The sequence below is a fragment of the Quercus suber genome, unplaced genomic scaffold (genome assembly GCF_002906115.3).
Source record: "Quercus suber isolate HL8 unplaced genomic scaffold, Cork oak 2.0 scaffold_40, whole genome shotgun sequence".
In the NCBI taxonomy this organism is placed as follows: domain Eukaryota; kingdom Viridiplantae; phylum Streptophyta; class Magnoliopsida; order Fagales; family Fagaceae; genus Quercus; species Quercus suber.
This window is the reverse complement of record NW_027069505.1, coordinates 1,438,275-1,460,387: the sequence shown is the minus strand read 5'-3', so window position 1 is coordinate 1,460,387 and position 22,113 is coordinate 1,438,275. Positions and strand designations below refer to the sequence as shown.

General features: G+C 33.2%; 1 protein-coding gene across 1 annotated transcript; it reads left to right on the top strand.

The window, feature by feature from the left end:
* The first annotated feature begins 2,521 nt into the window (after window positions 1-2,521).
* LOC112039683 (uncharacterized) lies at window positions 2,522-4,760 on the top strand. Its single transcript, XM_024072574.2, has one exon. It carries the CDS (start codon window positions 3,234-3,236, stop codon window positions 4,491-4,493), a length of 1,260 nt encoding a protein of 419 aa, XP_023928342.2. The 5' UTR covers window positions 2,522-3,233; the 3' UTR covers window positions 4,494-4,760.
* Window positions 4,761-22,113: the final 17,353 nt, after the last annotated feature.

Sequence of the window (22,113 nt, the reverse complement as noted above, 5' to 3'; positions counted from 1 at the left end):
TCTAGATTCTCTCCAAAGCTGAGTTTTGTGGCACCATAGGAAGGGTTAGAAATTTTCCAATAATTCCTAGCAATTTTCTACATCCTTCCGTTAATCAAGCTCATCCCCATCATTGTTTGCATCAAGAATTGACAATGGTAACTAAAGTTCAGTCATTGCTATCATCAATTCTCTGAATAATCTATATAAGACGGGTGGAGATCTCAACTGCTACATCTGTACGTGGCCATCAACCATTCATGATCTGAATTAGCATGCAAGTAGTACTTTTCAAATAAAATCTTAAATCATACTATATGTTCTAATGGATTTCGCATGATTAATTTGAATTTAGTACTTCACATGCCTAATGTTATATCCATGCATTCATATGTTTATATGTATTTAATCATGTAGATTGGTAAGTTGCATCATGTAGACTTAGGAATTGCATTGTAGATTGAGCATCTCATACATAATTCACATTCTCATGCATCTTTAATTAGATTTTCATATGGTTAGATTTTTTTATGGTTCATAAAAATATCAAAAAATGCCCCCAAAAAAATATCCTTTGTTCAGTTATTCACATGACATATATAATTCCAAATATCAAAAAATCCCACAAATTTTTATTATTATGCATTCTAACATGCCATATAAATTCGTATCTTGAAAATTCCTTATACATGTTACTATTTATTTTTATACTTTATATATGTTCACTGCTAACCTCATTTCTTTTTCAATGCTTAGTGTGAACTATGGAGTTATTTTATTTGAAATTTATCATGGATGTTTTCATTGTTCTTCAATTGTTCCAAACAGTAAATTTTGTTTATATTGGCTTGTATACCCTATAGGACCAACTTAATATGGGCAAAGAGGGTGCCTAACACTTTCACATCCGGTAACTTAACCCCGATCCTAATTTATGAGATGTAAAATAGACATTTTCCTTGTAATTTTCTATATTCTCTTGGCAAATTGTAACTATGAAATTAAGTCATGTAGATTTCTCTTTGGTAGAGTGTATTAAGACCCAAAACTTTATGTGTTTCAAACATTCATATACTTTCTTTCTTTCTTTTATCAATCAAACCATTCACCTTATTATGGTTTTCTTAGTTTTCCCTTTTAAATAAAATTAAGTGGTAACTCCATGTTATGTAAGTCCCTTTGCGTGGGGTTTTGCATTGTTAATTGAATCTCTACCTTGAGGTTTGTCACCTTATAGCAATTGCACGTATATGAGGTTTCACTCTCTTCACCAAATAAAAAGGAAGCTGAACAAAATAAGGCTTTTTGGGTAGTAGCTCTCACAAATGTACAAGAACATATTTGGAAAAAAAAAATTCATGTGTTTGAATTTAGTTTATATTATTATTTATGATGGGTAATTAAAAAGTATATATTGTCCATAAAAGTCGCTTAAGAGAACCACATTCAAGATAGTCGTCCAGAAGGAAAGAAGAAAGAAGTAGTACTAGAAAGGAGAAAGGTCGTTTAGAATAAAGAACAAATCATCGACAGACAAGAGACCATAGACGATGGATAAACACTTAGTAAATTCTAAAGTATTTTCTACAAACCAATAACAGTTACGCCACGATTTACTATTCTGAGACATGGGATAAATTCCCCAAAATTCGCTCTACTCTCCCCACTAAGTCTACACACATCCCCACAATAAAAGTGGCACCTAACAAGTAGACTAACTCTAAACTCTTTATAAAAGAGACCAAGTCTCACCAAACCAAGGTATGCACAACTATTTATCCACTTCTCATACTTAAGTTTTTGAGAGAATTATTGATTTAACTATTGGAGGGTCTTTAGCCGGTTCCACCCCGGTCAACTCCAATAGTCTTTTTTTTTTTTTTTTTTGGTTGTTAATACGCCTTAATGTTTGGAGCTTGCAGCCTACTCATGATTTCATACTTTATCAATTTCATTGATCTATCTTATATTTAAAATCAAATTTTAAGTTTCTAACATTCATAGAATAATACTTAAAATAAAAAAGCAAAAATCGAGGCATAGTTAATAAAACAATCCCCATAGATTCAAGCATATTATCCATACATTTCAACACTAGTTAGAACCAAGTTTATAAATGAAGGACGAGTATAAACACTATTAAGTGAAAAGAAAAAATAATAAATATATCTATTATGATAATTTATGTATATTTCAATTATTATGTAACTTCTGATTTGTTATAACAAATCTCACATCTTATGTGCGCTAAAACATAATTTTTCATAGAGTTAAACTTACTATACGCAAATTGTTTTACACTATTAATCTATCACAAAATAATAGTTCTCACAGTGATGCATGCTTGTGGACAATTTTTTATTTTTTTTCACTTCTCCTCTTGATCTTGCCCAATTTAGCTAGCTAGCCCACCTTTTTAGTTCTTTACTTTATACACCACTCCTTTTATCCAACTCTCTGTGACTTTTTTTTTAATATATATAATTAAATTAGGTACTGCCTTTGTATTAGCAAAACTTTAATATCTCATATATCCTTTTCTCCCTTTCACATTCATAACATATTAGCGGACCCTCTCATCACTTTCTCTCTCATTCACTTTGAGTTTGACCCGTTGCCTGCCACCGGCAGCTAACTTCTCTCTACTCAAATGGCGACCCCACCCTGCACTCTGGAGGATCTTCTAATGTTTGAGCATTACCCCCTCTTTTTCTGAGCAGAAAGGTTAAATAACCTTTCCTCTCCTTCCATTTCTCTCTTTTTTCCTTTCCCTCCCTGAAACCCTAGCTAGTTCAGAACTAATACCAAAAGATAAGCAAAAAACAAAATAACCCACAAAGCAAATGACAAAGAGATCCTCTCATATGATATCTCTATAGCCCCCTTTCACCCTTCACTTCACCTCTTCCTATAGTCATAATTAAGATCTATATGCATATTCTCTCTTCTTTTTATAGCAACTTTTGCTCCAAGTGAAAGACAGGGAAAAGATTTGCTTCCATTGCAGATCCAGGATTCAAAGATATGGTCTCACTCTCTCTCTCTCTTAAAGTTTGGTTAATTTAGAGCACACCTCTCTTCATTCACTTCATGGGTTCTTGACTTCTTTCTCTGCACCCTCATAATATATACTCTTGTTTTTGTTTTTTCCTCTCTCACTCTCTCTCTCTCTCTGCAACTTTGCCACCATCTCTTAATTTCCAGGTTTCTTTATTTGTTAGCTAGATTTCATTGATTCTCTTTTTCACTTCACTATGGATTCTGGTAATAGTGGAAGTATGCAATCTTCTAGTGGTGGTGATGAAGAGTATGATTCAAGAGCTGCAGAGTCAGTCCCTTCTTTCTTGAATCATCCTAGCAACCACTATGGTTCACCTTCGCTTTTTTCTCAACACCAAAACCAACAACCCAATTTGTCTGATCTTTCATCTAATTATCTCCATGCTTTGTCTCAGTCTCAAGCATACTCAACTTCCAATTCGTTGCTACACAATCTTGATACGGTTCAACCTAGAGGCCTAAGATCTGAACCCAACTGCACCGACCTTGGAAACCTACCGGGCTCATCATCATCAACCCAATCCAATCTTGCTCATCATGGACCTAACCATGGTTCAAGTTCAACCCCATCATCGATGCGGATGCGGCCACTTCATGAGAATGGTACACGAGCTACAGCACAACCCAACGTAGTTCGCAACTCCAAGAAGCGAACTAGAGCTTCAAGGCGAGCACCCACCACTGTTCTCACCACTGACACCTCGAATTTCAGGGCAATGGTGCAAGAATTCACTGGGATTCCTTCACCACCATTTTCAGGCTCATCACACACTCGCCGGCTTGATCTCTTTGGCAATAGCTCAGCTTTGCGGTCCGGTCATTTGGAACCAATAGGAGCTTTTTACCCTTTACGTCCTTCGGCCCAAAAGGTCCAGCTATCGCCATTTGTATCTTCCACTACTTCCACTTCTTCTTCTTCTTGTACTACTTCATTGTTGAACAATACTGTGTTTGATGCTACAAATATTGCTAGTACTAGTAACAACAATTTTAGTTCAACCTTAAATAACTACCACCACCAAGTTCCATCTAATCTAGGCCTAAATATTCCCAGACAGCCTCAAAATATGCAGCTAAACATGCAAAACCCAATTCTCACATTCCAGTCTCTCTCACAACCGACCCTTCATCACCCTTCATTTAACGTGCCTGGATTTGGTGCACGGTCTCAACAAGGAAGTTTGTCAATACCATCCCTTGATGAATTGGGTATGAACCATGGTTCTGGACATGTAAATGTGAACCTTGTTGGGCTACAAAATCATGGAGCGGGATCTAATAACGATGGAGATCAAGGTCAAGACCATTTGAGTAATTCGCTGCGTATTGGTGGCTGTAAGTTGAACTATTCAGCAACTTCATCATCGGATTTTAATCATGACAAGTCTTTGGAGAATGTCTCTACAAGGGGTACGGAAGGTACGGTTGATTCGTGGCTTTGTCCTTCAGATTAATTTATATATCTCTCTATAAAACCACATGTTGATGATCATCAAGAAGAACATGAAGAGGGTTCTGTTGCTGCGATAAGAGATAGCTAGTAGTGGTGGCAGTTGGTGATGGTGGTGGTGGTGAAAATAAGTTTGTTTGTGACATTAGCATGATCAATCACCACGCCTTTATTAGCTAATTAATTTGCGGCATCAAATTATCTTCTTTATGTTTCTTTTCTGTTTTGTTTTTTTCTGATTAAACAATGAATAATAAGTAATTTAGTCAAAGATATGAGGCATCATATATTTTAATTTTATGTAGATATATCAAGATATATATTATCTCTTTCTTTTATATTATGTAATTGAGATTAGACATCCATAAGATGATTATAAAACTTAGTTTTACTTTTAAATTGCTTTTCTTAAAAAAATTTTCCCCCCTACTTCTCATATCTTTATATGTGTGATATATAGCTGTTAGTTACTGTTACGATGAGAATATGTATACTCAAGAGAGTAAGCAAATTTCGCTTCCTCGTACCTTATCTACACAAAGAACAAGATAAATAGGTCGGTGCTGTGCATTAAAGCCTTCGTGCTGTAAACTTTTGCTTAGGTATCACATATCATATACTAGAGATCTAAGGTCTCTATCCATTGGGAAGAGAGTAGCTAATCAAAGGTGGTCCAATTGTTACACGGCCTTTGAGTTTCAGCCTTTCAGGCAAAAGGCTATTTATGTTGTGCCCATCCCACAGACTTTTTTGTTTTTGTTTAATTTTTTTTTGTTCGAAGAAGCATAAAGATAAAGAAGAATCACTGCACGCGGGCTTAATTATAGGATGATTTTTTTTTTTTCTTAATTGAAGTTTTTGATTTTTCTGTGTTCTAAATCCATAGTACTTTGCCATGTTTAATGCCGGCACATGTTGATTCTAAATTTCTAACGTACTACACGTTCTACAGTATTTTTATGTCTCTGTCTTATTCCCTTTTTCATCATGTTGGTATAAACCATGAGCCTTAGGATCAAGGTTTCCATCCTCGTGTCTCATGATCTCCTCCATAATATCGTGTATTTTTAATTTCGAATATATAGTGGAGCGATTAGTGGCAAGAATAGGGGAATCCTATCTGCCGCAATTATAACATATTTTATTAATATACAAGTGCAATAAGTTCACTATTAATTCAATATTCTCCTTTATTGTTATGCTTGGTAGAATAAGTATACATTATTTTGTGAGTACAATAATGAAGTATTCTCTCTTCTTACATAAATAGTTAGTCTCTCTCTTATACACACACATGAGCGGTCACGTTGTGAGTGGTCAATAATTTGAGTCGATGACATGGATGTCATAGGTACCAAATTGGCAAAGGAGCTCAAAGGTGCAGGATTTGGTTTCAATTTTAATTGTAATGAAGAATTGGTTTTGACAGTGGTGGTGTGAGGATTTGGATTTGGTTTAGGATTAGATTTTGGTGAGTGTTGTTTCAAATCAACAATGTTGTGGTTGCTGGATTTGGGTTTGAGTGACGGGATTGAGACAAGGCAGGGTGGATGTCTTAAATCTGCAATGATATGTGGTGTCTTAGATTTGAGTTGTCGCTTTGTGATGTAAAAATTAATATAAAAATGACAAAATTTTCCTCTAAATCTCCTCCAACCTACTACATCGTGAATCATAAAACCATTCATGTGTTTTATTTAAGTAAGTTACATGAATTATTCAAAATGTCATATGACTAAAAGTACACATGAGGTCATTTCAACCGTAGTGAGATGAAAGAATTTTCTTCCAAACCAATTTGGAGGTAAACTTTTTCCATATAAAAATAGTAATTTCAGATTATTTTAATATGCTATATTCACAAATGAAAATTGGAATTTAGGGTGTTGTTAAATTGGTTATATAAAGTAGATAAAGTGAATTTTTGGCTCTGTAAAATATAACATTTTACAAAAGTTAATGCGAATGCTCTTAGCTTTAATTAGCTTAGGTTCAAGTAATTATGAGGATATGTGAGGCATGGATTGGTTATAGTAAAACTATTTTCTCTTCTAAAAATTTCCCATTTGAGATTTTAAAAAATTTAACCTACCACAATAATTATATTGTCTGAGTATGAAGACAAAACTCTTTTTCCCTAAGCAATTCCACGTGGGTTTTAATTAACTTAACTAATAAAGTTTTTTGTCGTCGAATAAAAAATTTATGATTCAAGCTTTGCTTACACTATAAACTAATTGATGTTTTGTCTTGATGATAATGAGCAATTATAAAAATAAAAAATAAAAATATAAAATTCTTCCACATAATTTTTGTACCGTAGTCCGTTGTTTATTAGGAGTATTTAAATAAAAAGGTTGGTAATTCTTAAAGTTAAAACCTGCCATATATAGATTATCAAAACAAAAAAATTACTTGCCACATGTTGACAATCAAAAAACAACGCAAAGATTCAATGCGCATTAATACAATGAAATATTATTAGCGGACTCCTTAAAGCATGATAAGCTTCTGATCCACAAACGCATGTTATTCAACTATTATTATTCAACTATAATAGTAAAGAATATATAGAGTTTCCTCAATGAATAATATAATTATATAGGTTATTTTTGGGTGCTAGCCTGCTAAGCATTAGTAGATCAAACTTGCTAAGTTAAACAGATGCCTTATAAGCTGTACGGAACTTTGAAGCTAACAAGTGACAAAATATAAAGTATTAAAGATGCTCTCTACCTAAAAGTCAATGATGACTTTTTTTTTTTTACTTGTTTAGAGAGAGAGAGAAGATTTTCTGTTCATAATTTTGATGAATTATTTCAACAAATTGAGTGTTTTAAGCATGAGAATTAGGGGGGGTGATTTTAAGAGACTAGAGAAAATGAACTATATCCAAGAAAACATTATGATGATGATGAAGAGGGGACATTATTAGCCATGGGATTTTGGAAGATGAGGACACATTGAGAGGATGTGGTGACATGTGAGTAACTCTTTCTCCTTTGGAATCATGGTGGCCCCATGCCAGGGAATAATCTGGTTTTTAGCAATGATGATTCTTTCTCTCTATCCCTCTTTCTACCTCTCTTACTCTCTCTTGTCCTCATTTTCATGTGAGGACATGAGAAACACTGGCCTCAAAAACTCTTGCACTGAAAAAGTTAAACTTAATTCTCTGTTTGTTTGTTACCCAAAAAAATTCTCTGTTTTGTATGTGTGCCCAAACGATCTTAAGCCAGTCCCAAATATAGTAACCTTTTACACCATTCCCTCCCTTAAATATAAATATATACTTGCATGCTTTTTGTAGCACCTAAAAATGACTTCTTTAACCTAGATTTAATTAACCTCTACGATAAATAAGCTGAGATTGAAACTGGAAAGAATAGCTATTGCCTGTTGGAACTAGAATGAGGCATGTATGCGAGAGAAATTGATTAGTGAAAAAGAAGAAGTCATTATTATGTAATTCTATATATTCGATTCTCCTGCTTTCAACTTATGCTGTTGATTGGCTTTTCTTTACTTTTACTGTTTTGTTTATTTTCATCGTCTTAAATGATTTGCTGTACGTAAGCGATGATGAAAGTAGATTGCAATCTGACGCCAATTGTTAATTTTGAAGACTTGAATCTAGTAGTAAAAAAAATAAAGGTAACCAAGGCAAGAACCCCGTGGCTTAGACTGCTGGCTGCAATGTTAGACCAATAACTTTGTCTCCAAAGAGAAGACTTGTTCCTCTCTCTCTCTCTCTCTCTCTCATGATATATATTCCATTGAAGATTCTTTGGTGTACATATAGACTGGGACAACCTCTTGGGAATGAACATGTGATTCAAAACAAGTTATCTCCGCCGTTTATAGAGTTTGGACCTTAACCTTTAGTTCACAAGCCATACCTAATAATTGGACAGCATTATTTATGATAATTAAAGGAGGCCAAAAGAATATGACCTAGCTAATTTAAAAAGGATGGCCGCTAGCTCTGACAAGTCTCTATCCTAGTAGAGTTAGTTAAGTAGTCCATTAGAGAGGAATTGAAACAAACGGGCAGTTGTATTATCCTCTCACACTTATTTGAGTTTTTTTGGTATAGAATTGACATAAATGAATGTACTTGATAAGGATTACAACTGATAAAGATTGCATGAATTGAAAAATATGAATCGATAAATACGAAATAAGTTAATATGGTTAATACGCCCCCTCAAATAGAAGTATTTTTCGAGGAGAGCTTCAACTTGTCATGAAGAAAAATAAACCGTACGTGGAGAAGATAAATCTTTGATCATGATGTCGTTTAATTGGTTAATGGTGGAAATAAAGCGAACATCTAGAGGATGATTTGTGACATTTTCTCGAACAAAATGAAAATCAATTTCTACATGTTTTGAATGGCACTACAAAAAGCGAGGGCTATAGCAGCATTTCTATAACGACATCACAAAATATTGCTATTGTCCTATGACTATAAGTCTATTTGGGTTTATATTTGCTATAGGTCCTAAAGATGCTACTATAATCAGCGTTTTTTGTAGTGTGGGCATGAAACACATTGTTTGTAGCAAGGTAAGTAACGTATTCACTCTATAGTCTATACATCATTAGTTCGTGAGTTGCTTCATATTAAGATCCTCGGAAACAAATACAATCTTATGTAATATAAAAGGCCTTAGAAATTCAATGTTGTTGATCGTTACAACTAGTAGGGGTGAGAGTGCTTAATCCAACACAATTAAGGAGAACGTAATACCACAACTTCAAATGAATGGGTATAAAATATTAAAATGTCAATATGATGAATATAAATGAGTTTTGGGTTTGAAACTTCTTCTTCTTCTTCTTCTTCTTCTTTTTAATGCATGAAACTTCTAATTATCATTTTGGGATACCTCCAAGAAATTTCTTCTTATAATTACTTAGGGGCTGTTTGGTAGTGTAATTTAGACAATAATTTTCAGTGTTTAAACAACATTATATGTATTTCTACACACTTTTTCACTTACATGTATTTTCAAAAAATACAAACAATGTTACTAGAATAACATTACCAAACGGGCCTTTAGTGTGTAAGAAACAAAAAGACTACACACATTTGAGGGGATAGGCCAATGCTCAAAAAGCTTTGAACACCCTCATTAACAAAATAAAAAATGTAAATACAAACAATTATTATTATTGTATCAATAAAATAAATTTTTTTTTTAAAAAGGTAACAATACTGTTACCAACAAAACCAAAAAAATAATAATAAAGTAAAGATAAAATTTTATTTATGCTACTAGTTATGAGACCTCCTCACCAATCCTTTATGGTGCTGCTCTACATTGCTGATTACTTCAAACGAGTAGTTAATCTTGCTTGCAAGATGATCCTTCTTCAATTACTCGAGTTTCCTCGTGTCCCAAGCCAATCATGTCAAAGTATAAAGCATAAATTAATTAGTGATATTTTATAGGTTATACTCCCATTTTGAAAGTTATAAGGTTCACCAAATCTATTTCTCATCTAAACACCAAATTCTTTTAAAAATAAAAATCAAGTTATTAAGATTTAAGAAACTAAAGAATTGTGGAAGTTAGGCACACGCTAGAGTGTATGCCACCATCTAAATTTCTTCTAGCTTCATTTCAGTGCTTTAACTTTGATTTCATTCATTGCAGTCCTCTATGTTTCAGATTTATTCAATTAAGATTTTTCTATCAACTTTTATTAAAAAAATTTTGAAAAACAAAATCTAGAAAATACTTTTCAATCATTAATTGAATTTTTTTAATTTTAAAAATTTGAAGAAAAATTTTAAAAATTGAAAAATTAACCACAACATATAACAAAAATTGATGGAAAAGTCTTAATTGAATAAATTTGAAAGTTAAAAGACTAAAATAAACAAAAATAAAGTTAAAGGACTGAAATGAATTTAGAAAAAACTTAGATGATGAGTTTTTTGTTTTAACCTAATAAATAATAACCTTTTATTTTTAGGTTAGGTTCAATATGAAACTTTTTCAAAATAGAATTTCAATTTCCTATATTATTCTTAACTTTTTTCAAGAAATAAATAGGATGCTTATCACAAATACCACTTTTAATTTAATGTAAAAAAAATATTTACAAATATTATCACTTTTTTTATATATAAAAAATATAGTGTCCAAGCCTTTCCACTAAACCATTCCACTTATTGACCATGAGAGACCTCATAAATTTTATAAATCAATAGTGTGGTAAATGAAATTTGGAGACTTTGAATTTAGAGCACGTCATTAAAATGCATTCAATTCCAAAGAGATTCATCACATTTTTATTAATAATTATATATACTTTCAAATATTTCATCTATTACTTAATCTAAAATTTAAGAGTAATACTAAGTTCACAACATTTTTACAATAAAATTTAGGTAGCAAACTGATATTAGTAAATAAAAAAGTTATGTTAGTGATAGATCCAAATTAAAATAAGTAATAACCTATTATAAAAAATTTATTATAAAAATGTTATAAAGCTAGCATTCTTCATCTTTCTCAAAAAAAAAAGAAAAAACGAAAAAAAAAAAAAAAGCTAGCATTACTCAAAATTTATAATTCAAGCTTCCAGTACCCACCACTCCTTGCATGAGGTGTAGGTGTCCCATCTCGAGTGAGTTAAAAGTTTCGCTATCGCACAGAGAGAGAGAGAGAGAGAGAGAGAGAGAGTATTTTACCATTTTATGTCCAGGGATCTCTTTAGTCTTTATAGAGGATCAATCAATCTCTTAAACCATTTCTTTCCCTTTTTGTTTAATTTGTGCAAAAATTTCAGAAATGCTTTAAATTCAGGGAAAAATATGTATATCGGTTTCTTAAAAGAGTGGAGACATTATCTTTGTCTGCCTCAGCTGATGTTCAGTGATTTTCATGAACCCCACATGTCCCCCCACTTCAGTTTTTCCTCAGAATTAGATATATGTGTTACTTGCAGCTAGCCATTGAGAACTTTGATGCTGTGTCGTGACCCGTATAAAGAATTGCTAATATCAATTGAGTATTGCATAAATATTGTACCTTGGAAATTGTTGTGGAAGCATATATTAATATATAGACGACTGACTAATAAAGAGTAGAGGAATTCAGCCAAAAAAAAAATACTAAAATAGTGGAAGGTGGGGTTTTTTTTTAAAGAGAAATACTATTTTTATAACATTTTCACGACACAATCTCTTTAGTCTTTATAGAGGATCAATCAATCTCTTAAACCATTTCTTTCCCTTTTTGTTTAATTTGTGCAAAAATTTCAGAAATGCTTTAAATTCAGGGAAAAATATGTATATCGGTTTCTTAAAAGAGTGGAGACATTATCTTTGTCTGCCTCAGCTGATGTTCAGTGATTTTCATGAACCCCACATGTCCCCCCACTTCAGTTTTTCCTCAGAATTAGATATATGTGTTACTTGCAGCTAGCCATTGAGAACTTTGATGCTGTGTCGTGACCCGTATAAAGAATTGCTAATATCAATTGAGTATTGCATAAATATTGTACCTTGGAAATTGTTGTGGAAGCATATATTAATATATAGACGACTGACTAATAAAGAGTAGAGGAATTCAGCCAAAAAAAAAATACTAAAATAGTGGAAGGTGGGGTTTTTTTTTAAAGAGAAATACTATTTTTATAACATTTTCACGACACTTTATCAATAAATTTTAAGTGGTAGGTTGTTATTAGCAGGCTACTGATAGGTTTAAAGTAATATCAGTGGTGGGTTTAAATTAAAATCAATAATATCTTACTACCTATGATTTATTGTGAAAATATTAACGTAACACTTTTTTTTGAAGGTGTTCGATTAATTAAAAAAAAATTCCCAAGGTGAAAAATTAACTAAGAGTTTTATTAAGAAAAAAAAATTGTTTACACTCGTTTATTAATTAGCAAATAAGTTATGCAAGGTTAAGTCTACATTTTGGCTCAATTATTAATTAGGTTAACTCAAGCATGGTAATTTATTAGTGAACAGGCTTGAAAATATGAGTATCTTTTATATAATATTATATCTTAATATGTATACATATATAAAAATACTTGAGTATGAGATGTACAAGTTTGTAACTAAGTACATAAGATATCAAATTATATTTTATAATTTATTGATAAGACGGGCAATCAATTTTCATTTTTGAAATTAAAAATATATATATACTACTTTTAATCATATAAGGTTAATGAATCTAATTTTTATAACCACCGCGCACCATTGATGTTGTGGTCACTCTATAAGTATAAATACTTGTGGGGTGTGGGGGGTAAGGGTCAGGGTTCAAGTCTCTAGAAGAGAGTTTCACACACATATACACTTAAATTAGGTTAGCGTAAAAATTCTATCTTGTATAAAAAAAAAAAAAAAATCTAATTTTTATAAGTTCATGAATGCAATTATTATATCTAATTCACTCAAATAATATAAAGAAGAAAATCAACCAAACTCAAACATATAATCTAGCTTGGTAATGAGCTCAAGCTCGGCTTGTGTTTGTAATGTAAATGAACAATTTGGAACTTTTAATACTCTTAGTTAATTTAGAGTCCTACTTTCTTTTACCCTAAAAAAAAAATTTAATTTAAGATGGTGACATTCCCTTCTAATCTACCAAAGGCACAGAAAAAATTTCTAAAATAGTATTCATTAGGTATGGTCTCTTATTGTTTTAAGTGTAGAGAAACCTTTCTCATATTGCAAGCAATGTATATATACACACAAATTTTTTTTTTTTTTTTTTTTAGAAACATATATACACACACATAGCAGTCTCTAATATGTGCAATATATAAGAAATATTTAACAAAATATGTTTTTTTTTTTTCACTATATATTTTCTTTTTTGTCTAAATATGATATTGATAATTATTTCAATAATTAATTGTTATTGTAAGAACTAGGTTTGAGATCCCAACCCACTACGTGGATGGACTTAGCCCCAAAATAATGAATTTGTAGAAAATGGGTTGGAAAACAGGGTTTCGGTTGATCAAACAAACATTGGAATAGATTTAGATGATCAGAGAATGAAAAGAAATAAAGTTGTATTGAAGAAAAATAGTCCTCAACAAGGTCCGAGGTGCACTATTCTTGTATATTATTCTTAAATTGGGTTACAAGTTTGATTCCTAAATGCTACAGTGTGTCTTCCTTTGATTCTCAATCCTCCTTCTTGTTGCTTCCTTTTCCTTTTATATCATCCTCTCTTCTCATTCCAACTTCACACGTGTATACCGGTGGGTTAGTGTTGATACTTATCCCATCAGCCTGTCCTCTAAGTCACGATGCAGTAGCTGTAAAGCTGAAATGCACTGTTCAGGTATCACTTCCATATTAATGCGGCCAGAGAGTTAGCTGCAGTACATTTAATGTGGATGCAGCAGCTTTCGTTGGAGATACTACATTATTACGTTCTGTCCTATTCACCTATAGTACTTATCTTCTCATCTGGAATGGTATGGAAGGTTGCCTTTGTCGGTAAAACACTCTTTCGTACCTTGGCCTCTGTTAATCAAAGATAGGTTCGTCCTCCACGTAGTTTCCTGAACCGTTACGATCAACACTGTCTTCTTCGCCTACAACCGTGGGCTTCTATGACATCACGTGTTTGTCCTCAGACATGTACTCGTCCTCGGTTTGGGCCTTGAGCCCAATATATATGTAGATGAGTACCTTTGGACCCTCCGACCCCACAGTTATTTATTATAATTGTATTTGTATATATAACTATATTTTATGTTATTTTAAGAAAATATGATACAACAATATTTTAATGGAAGGTTTAAATATAGAATAAAATTTAAAATAAATTATATATATATATATATATATATAATAGATGTGTGTAAAATATTGATTTTCAAAACTTATGCTGGAAAGTTTCACGAGGTTAACAAATTTTAAACATCTTAAATTTTATGAGAGAGAGAGAGAGAGAGAGAGAGAGAGAGAGAGAGAGAATATTAAATTGCATATGATGTAATTCTTTATTATCATTACCTTACTTAATAATTTCTTACTAAATTAATATTTTTAAAATTTTATTGTGAGTATAGAATTTGTGTGATTAAGGGTTTTTCTATTGACTAAATTTAACACAGACACACACACACACACACGAGTCCAAATCTTCTGTCCCACTTTTCCTGCTCCACTCTATACTCCACCAATAAATACTTGCTACGTGATACTATTAATTAATAACTGTAGGATTAATAAGTCAATAATAATAATATTTAATTAATTAGGTGAACATGTGGTAAGTATTTATTGGTGGAGTATAGAGTGGAACAGGAAAAGTGGGACAGAAGATTTGGACTCCACACACACACACATATATATATATATATGAAAAAAGATTGGAAGAGAATTTTTTTTGTTGTTGTTGAGTTGGGAATGATATTTTCTACTTCGATGCTACATGCAAATTGAAGAAACCGACTCTCCATTTGTTTGAACTTTGAAGGGTTTAAATAAAAGATTAATAGGAAGAGAGAATAGTGGATGGGGAAGGAAAATCATTATGTGAGAGATAGGTGAAACGGTGAAACTCCTCCAAACCCACTAAACCCACTTTTTTTTTTCTTTCTCAACATTCACTATGAACCAGGTAGAAACTAACCACTTAATCACTCAATTATTGCACATAAAAAATTATTACTTAAACCACTTTTTCAAGTGACTTGAACAATTATTGAGTTTTTTTTTTTTTTGAGTAAAGAACAATTATTGAGTTATGCAAGCATGAATCACGAAATAAATTCGTGTTTGGTTGGAAAACCTTCGTAAGGACATTTCTCCCTTTGTCCTTCTAGATGTTCGTGGAGTTGTTTTCAGTTTAATAAATTCAAAAGCGTATTGTCTGTTTTTTTTTTTTTTTTTTTGGAATGAAACCTCACTTTCCAAATCGTTGGATTAAATTGCAAACAACAGAGCATGTGAATTGAATAGGTATTAAAATCTTTTGATTAAACTTCAAATCTTTGGATGTTATATGTGACAGAACCGTTACTCACAGACATATGACGCACAAAACGACGTCAGTATCACTTCATGCTTTTTAGTTTTTACAAAAATAAATTTTGCAAAATTGCAAAAAAGACTAAATGGGCGGCTTAACCGGCAAAGGGCGCGAAATAAGGAGGATGGTCCACGTGTATGGTAGGATGGGGCTCCCACGTGGGCAAAGAGTGGGATTGATGGCTAGCTGATAGCTGTCTCATGATTATAGGCTCCTTTAATCGTAGTCGGGAAGGAACTCTACGTCTGTGCGACTGAAACAATTTGCATATGCGCTCACCTACTAGTCCCCAAAATATATAATCATGACTACACATGTTGATGTAGTAGTTGCCTTCAATCAAAATATATATATATATATATATTTTGCATAAACGGAAAATATATTAAATAAACAGAAGTCTTACAATTGAAATATTACAACAGAACTACAGTGCAAGGAACCACATCCACACACAAACGAAACTAAAACAACATAAACACACTCCGAATAACACCAAATCAAGGAGAGGAATTGTTGAAACCAAACAAAACACTACTGGGTCCTTATTAACCACAACGACTCCGGGATGAGACAAAACCCATGGAGCCCTATTTTAGACATTGCCACAAAAAGGTGGGGCATGTATCATACAACACTTCTATTTCCGATTGAGAAGCACCCCTCTTTGCCGATAAGTCTGCACAACTATTAGCCTCTCTCCCTATATGTTCAACGCGCACCTCCCAGTCCCTGTTAAGGAGCCACCTACAATCCAAAATCAAGTTAAAAAATTCCATAAAATACTCCTCATTAGTATTCAACCATTTGTAAGTAAGAAGAGAATTTGTTTGAAGACAAACTCAGTGATGACCACTGGCCCATGCTCGAACCAATGCCTCTCTAATACCCCACAGATCAACCATAGTATTACTGGTGACTCCCAAGTGCAAGGAGAAACCCCATAGCCATTCTCCATTAGCTGAGTGTGCTATGCCATCCGCATCGGACTCTCCTTAATTTATCCCAAAAATCCCCTCCCTCTCCTTACCAATATATCAATCATTTCAAATTATATAATTATAAATAAACAAATATATAAGTTTAATTCAACTGAAATTTCAGTTAACTTATCTGATAAAGTTGGTCGAATTTTTTTATTTATTTTGGAATAAAACACAAGTTTCACTTTAAAATTTGAAATAATTTTGATGAGTTTACTTTTAAGGTTATTTTTCCATTAAAAAAAAGTAAACCATTATAAAATGTTTTTATCTATCTATCTTTATAGTTATTATTATTATTATTGTTTTGTTTTAGTATATAACATTTTATTTAAGTTTGTTTGTAAGGATATTCTTCTATTAATTTATATTAATGTGGCTGCTAGGTATCAACTAAATTCAAAAGAATATTATTAGATAAATACTATGTTCACAATATTTTACAACAAATTCTAAGTGGTAAAATAGTAAGTTTAATGGTTTGTTCAAATTATAACTAATAATAACTTATTATTTAAGATTTGTTGTCAAATTATTGTAAAAATATTGTAAACGTAGCACCTCTCATATTATTATGCAAAGATCATATCGTTTTAAGTACAATTAATTCACCACCGTGCACCTTGGCACGATGGTTACTCCACAAGTATAAGTGCTTGTGGGGTGTGGGGGACAAAGGTCTAGATTCAAGTCTCTAAAGAAAGCTTCACACACATATACACTTAGATTAAGTTAAAGTAGAATTTCTATATTGTATAAAAAAAAAAAAGTACAATAAAATCATGCTATACAAAAACAAAAATATTTACCGAGAGAGAGAGAGAGAGAGAGAGAGAGAGAGAGAGAGAGAGAGATTGCCAGTAGTGTGCTCACCCAAACCCCTTTTCATCTCAAAAACTAAAATCGTTCTATTAGGTTCGAATTAGGAGGTGACAACTTTGTATTTTAGAGCCAATTTCACTTTCCACAACCTTTTTTTGTCCTCATCTACCCTCTTCCTCATTATCATTCACAATACCACCATTGTACCCGCATACAACTAAAGCACCTCCATGAGGACCAAGCTATAACCACCTCATTATTGCAGCATATACACACTCAAAACTACCAATCAATCCATCCATTGATGACCCACAAACTAGTACCATAGATAGCTACCATGGTCAATTGTCCAACTTTACCTAATAATAACTTAATTTTGTATACTTGTAAAATTATTATAGAACATTATCATACTTATTTTAGGTTAATTCATGCATTTCATACATAGATTTAAAAATAATTCTCGATAATTAGGCCAAAATTGACAAATGCCCCTTTCACACAAACTTTCCAGCATTTTTCCCCATTTTCCAAACTAATTAAGGAAATGCCCATATTTTGAAACTCGATTTTCTAAAAATCGAGTTCCAAATGTAAAACTTGATTTTTGGAATATCGAGTTATAGCGAACGTGAACTTAGAGAATAATTTTTTTTTTTTTTTGAAACTTGAGTTTCATGTGAAGTACTCGAGTTCATGGAACTCAAATTCCATTTAAATTTTTTCAAGGAACTCAAGTTCCATGAACTCAAGTACTTCACATGGAACTCGAGTTCCATATATTTTTTTTATTTAATTTTTCAGTTCGCTATAACTTGATTGTCCAAAAATCGAGTTTTAAAATTGAAACTCAATTTTTAGAAAATTGAGTTTCAAAATAGGGGCATTTTCCTAATTAGTTTGAGAAATGAAGCAAAATACTAGAAAGTTTGTGTGAAATGGGCATTTGCCAATTTTCTCCCTATAATTAATATAGTTATCAAAATAAATCTTAACGCATGGATATATGTTTTGTATGAGTTTGGAATTAATTTTAGTGCCCAAATTATAAAATAAGTGCATGATAAATTTTTTTTTTTTTTAATAGGGTGATCTAATGGACTCAATTTTGATATGGGCCTTAATAAAAGCTTAAGAAAGGTCTACCAAATTCAAGTTAAAGCCCAGATGGAGCAAGCTTCAAAGGTCATCAATTTCAATTTTCAAATCAAATTTAGATAAGGAATTTAGGATTCGAACTGGTCTAGGTCTTATTATTTTGCACGTACCGTTTGGCTCAAATATGGTAATGAAAAAAAAAAAATTAAAAAATTAATAATAAAAAAAAAAATCCTATCCAAGGATGTGGATTTTGATGTTTTGTTCTTGTAAAAAATGTCATTGTGTTAGTTTTATCAAAGTTCTACTCGTTAGAGGTAGTATGGGAAAATGTAAAATAGTTCCAAAGATCTTGCTTTTTTGTAAGTTTGACTAATGAAAGGGGAGCAAATCCTCCTTTCTTATGTTCATCATTTCCGCTTTCCAACATTAGTATCAAAGCACATGATTTAGTGATTTTCATTGTATGTATGTCTCATAATGTTTTCTTGATAAGAAAACGTCAATATGGACCATGCTTTGAATCCGCACACCACTTTTGTTTTATAATGAATTTTACATGGCACACGCCACATTTTATTGTGTTATACCACACAATATCTTTATTTTAAAGAAAATAAAGTCAAAAACATGCCTTTAAGATTTCATGGTCATTGCTTGTGTGATTTAAGATAAACTTAAGACCCTAGTTTTGTAATTCAAACTTTGTGCCTCATATTTTATGAACTAAGTTGGTTTAGAAAACAAAAATATGGAAAGAAGCTACATCTCGTAAGATTATCAACCGCATATATTTGCTTGATTTTAATAAGAATTGAGAATGTTACGAGAAATCAAAGTTTATATTACCACCCACACTTGGTGCGATGGTCACTTTATAAGTATAAGTGTTTGTGGAACATATGAGGGTAAAAACCGAAATTCAAGTCTCCGGAAGAGAGTTTCAAACACAGATACATAGATTAAGTTAGAGTAAGAATTAAAAAAAAAAAAGTTTGGGTTAAATTTTGAGAAATTTCTAGAATGAGTGTTTCAAGAGTTTGAATAAGACCTTCCAGAACCTCTCAGGGTGTATTCCACCACTTGACAGATTGACCAAACAGTTGGTCTACGTCTATCTAGCTTTATAGGGACATGAAACATCTTAATTTGACTTTCCATGATTTTCAAATAAATCATTTTATTAGCATTGTTCATTAAATTTTAAATCTTAATATATTTACTAGGAAAATTCATATGTTTTATTTTATTTGTTTTGGTGGTAAAGGTGTAATATTTTGACTTTAGATTGGCCTCTTTTAATTTTTTAGAAGCCTGAGTTAATTAAAATTATTTTTTCTAACAATTCCCACTAAAAGAAATTGTCTTATCAACAAAAAAAAAGTAAGGGAAACTGTAGTTTATGGTATAAATACTAAAACTTAGACTATTGGAAAACTATCATATTACTAGAAAACCTTAGGAAAAGTTTCAGTGGAAATATTTTTGAGAAGTGCTACATGCACAGTATTTTTATAATATTTTTACAACAAATCATAGTTAGAAGGTTGTTATTAGTACTTGTAGGGATCGAATTTGAGCATTTCTACTGTTGAGAGAGTGGACTCAAGCCCGGTTGGCCCATTACAATGAATTTGTAGAGAGCGGGTTCAAGAACTAGGCCCTAGCGAGGGATGCAACGGCCAAGGTTGCGTGTGGATTGAATGACATGAACGTGGGTTAAAATACGCAATGGTGCTTAGGGATGGCAATATTTGCCCGACCTGTGGGTACCCGGTCCGGTCCGACCCTAATGGGTCGGGTTTTACCCGGTCCGATTAGGAATAGGGCCGGGTATGGGTTTTTAAAAAAAAAAAAAACCCGAAGCGAGTCCGGGTCGGGTCCGGGTTTTATCAAAAAATCCAAAACCCGACCCGAAACCCGACCCGGATAAAACCCGGTTTCTCTTAAATTACAAAAATACCCCTTATATATATAGTTATAATCTAACCCTAAATCACTAAATCCCTCATTTCTTCAGTCACGCCTCTCTCAGTCCTCACTGCCTCACTTTCCCTCTCTCTCTCTCACTCTCCTCTCCTCTGACCACCATAGACACAACCAATCCTCACTCACTCTTCTCTCTTCTCACCACGACAGCCCCAACCAAGCCCAGAAAACCCATACACTAGCGATGCAGTTGCAGAATCACATTTCGTGCCCTCTGTTCCTCAGCGAATTCGAAGCCACCAAACGCCCAAACAACTTGTCGTTGAAGAATATTTGTCGAACCGCTGTACTATCTCTGCAATTCGACCGAGAAAAGAAGCTGAGAAAATGGGTTGGTCTGTTAGATCTTGGTTCCATTTGGATGGCAAGAAAATAGCCCAGAAAATGTTGTAATTACTTTGGGTGGGTTTCGTCTTGTTTGGTTGCATAGCCCAGAAAATGGGTTGAATCAAACTCTTTCTCTCTCTTTAATTCTCTGTTTTGTTGCTAGAAAAATTAGTTTTCTCAGGAACCAAACGGAAAATATATGTTGGTTTTAGTTCTATATGGTTCTGCGTTATTGAGATTTTTAGGTTCATTTGGTAACAACTGATTTGGTTTACGGTATATGGCTTGAATGGGCTTGAATCTAGGAAAAAAATCATAATGGGCTTCAAAAAAATTTTTTTTTTGGTTGGGGCAGATTTTGGCCCAACTGCTAAACGGGGCCCGGTGGGGCGGGTCTGGGCCCCAGAAAAAAAATTCGATTATTAATCGGATCGGGTTCGGGTCACGGGTCCTGCCCGGCGGGTCGGGTCCGGGTATGCAAAAACCCGGCCCGAACCCGACCCGTTGCCATTCCTAATGGTGCTCCTCGGCTCTTCTCTTAGGAGCTTGCGGTTCTCATTACTCCCTTCGTGATTGGTTACAATGATTTATGGGAGAATCCCAGGTGCTACCGTATTCCTTTCTTTTTTTCCTCCTTTCTCATCTAGAGGGATTTTTTACATTATATATCCCCCCTCAACTGATCCTAGCCCTACATTTGTTGATCAACCAGGCCGCTATTCGAGTGCTTGTCCCATCAGCCGCCTTTCCATCCTTCCTGTGAGTTGCGGCAACCAAGGCAGCGCTGCTCAGGGGTCATCTCCTCATTAATGCGGCCAGAACATTAGTTGTGGGCATTTAATGTGGAGGTGACAGTTCGTTTTGGACTTGCTCCTCCACCAGGCTTCCCTGGCTGACACGTTGCATCTCCCCTTTTTCTTTGGATGCTCAAGAAAGCTGTTCTTGGTGGCTGACTACTTCCTCCCCCAACGGTCTCAGCTGGCCAAGGACGACATCGTCCTCGGCGATGTTTCCTGGCAACTTAGGCTACCTGTGTTCCTTCTCTAACATTCCTTGATCCTCGGCATGGGACTTGGGCCGGATATAAGATGGGCCGGGGTTGTCAGATTATCAGGCCCCACAGTACTAATTTAAACTTACTCCTAAAATTACTTTTTTTTTTTTATCACCAGTATCAGCCAATAATAACTTATGACTTAAGATTTATGATGAAAATGTTATAAACATAGCATTTCTCAGTATTTTTAGTGCTCATTTGGACACATGCACTGTGATTTTCTTAATAATTTTATTTTTGGGGTCTTACTTATTATAGAAAAAATTGGATCCACACTTTAAAAAAAAAAAAATTAAATGATTAAATCTA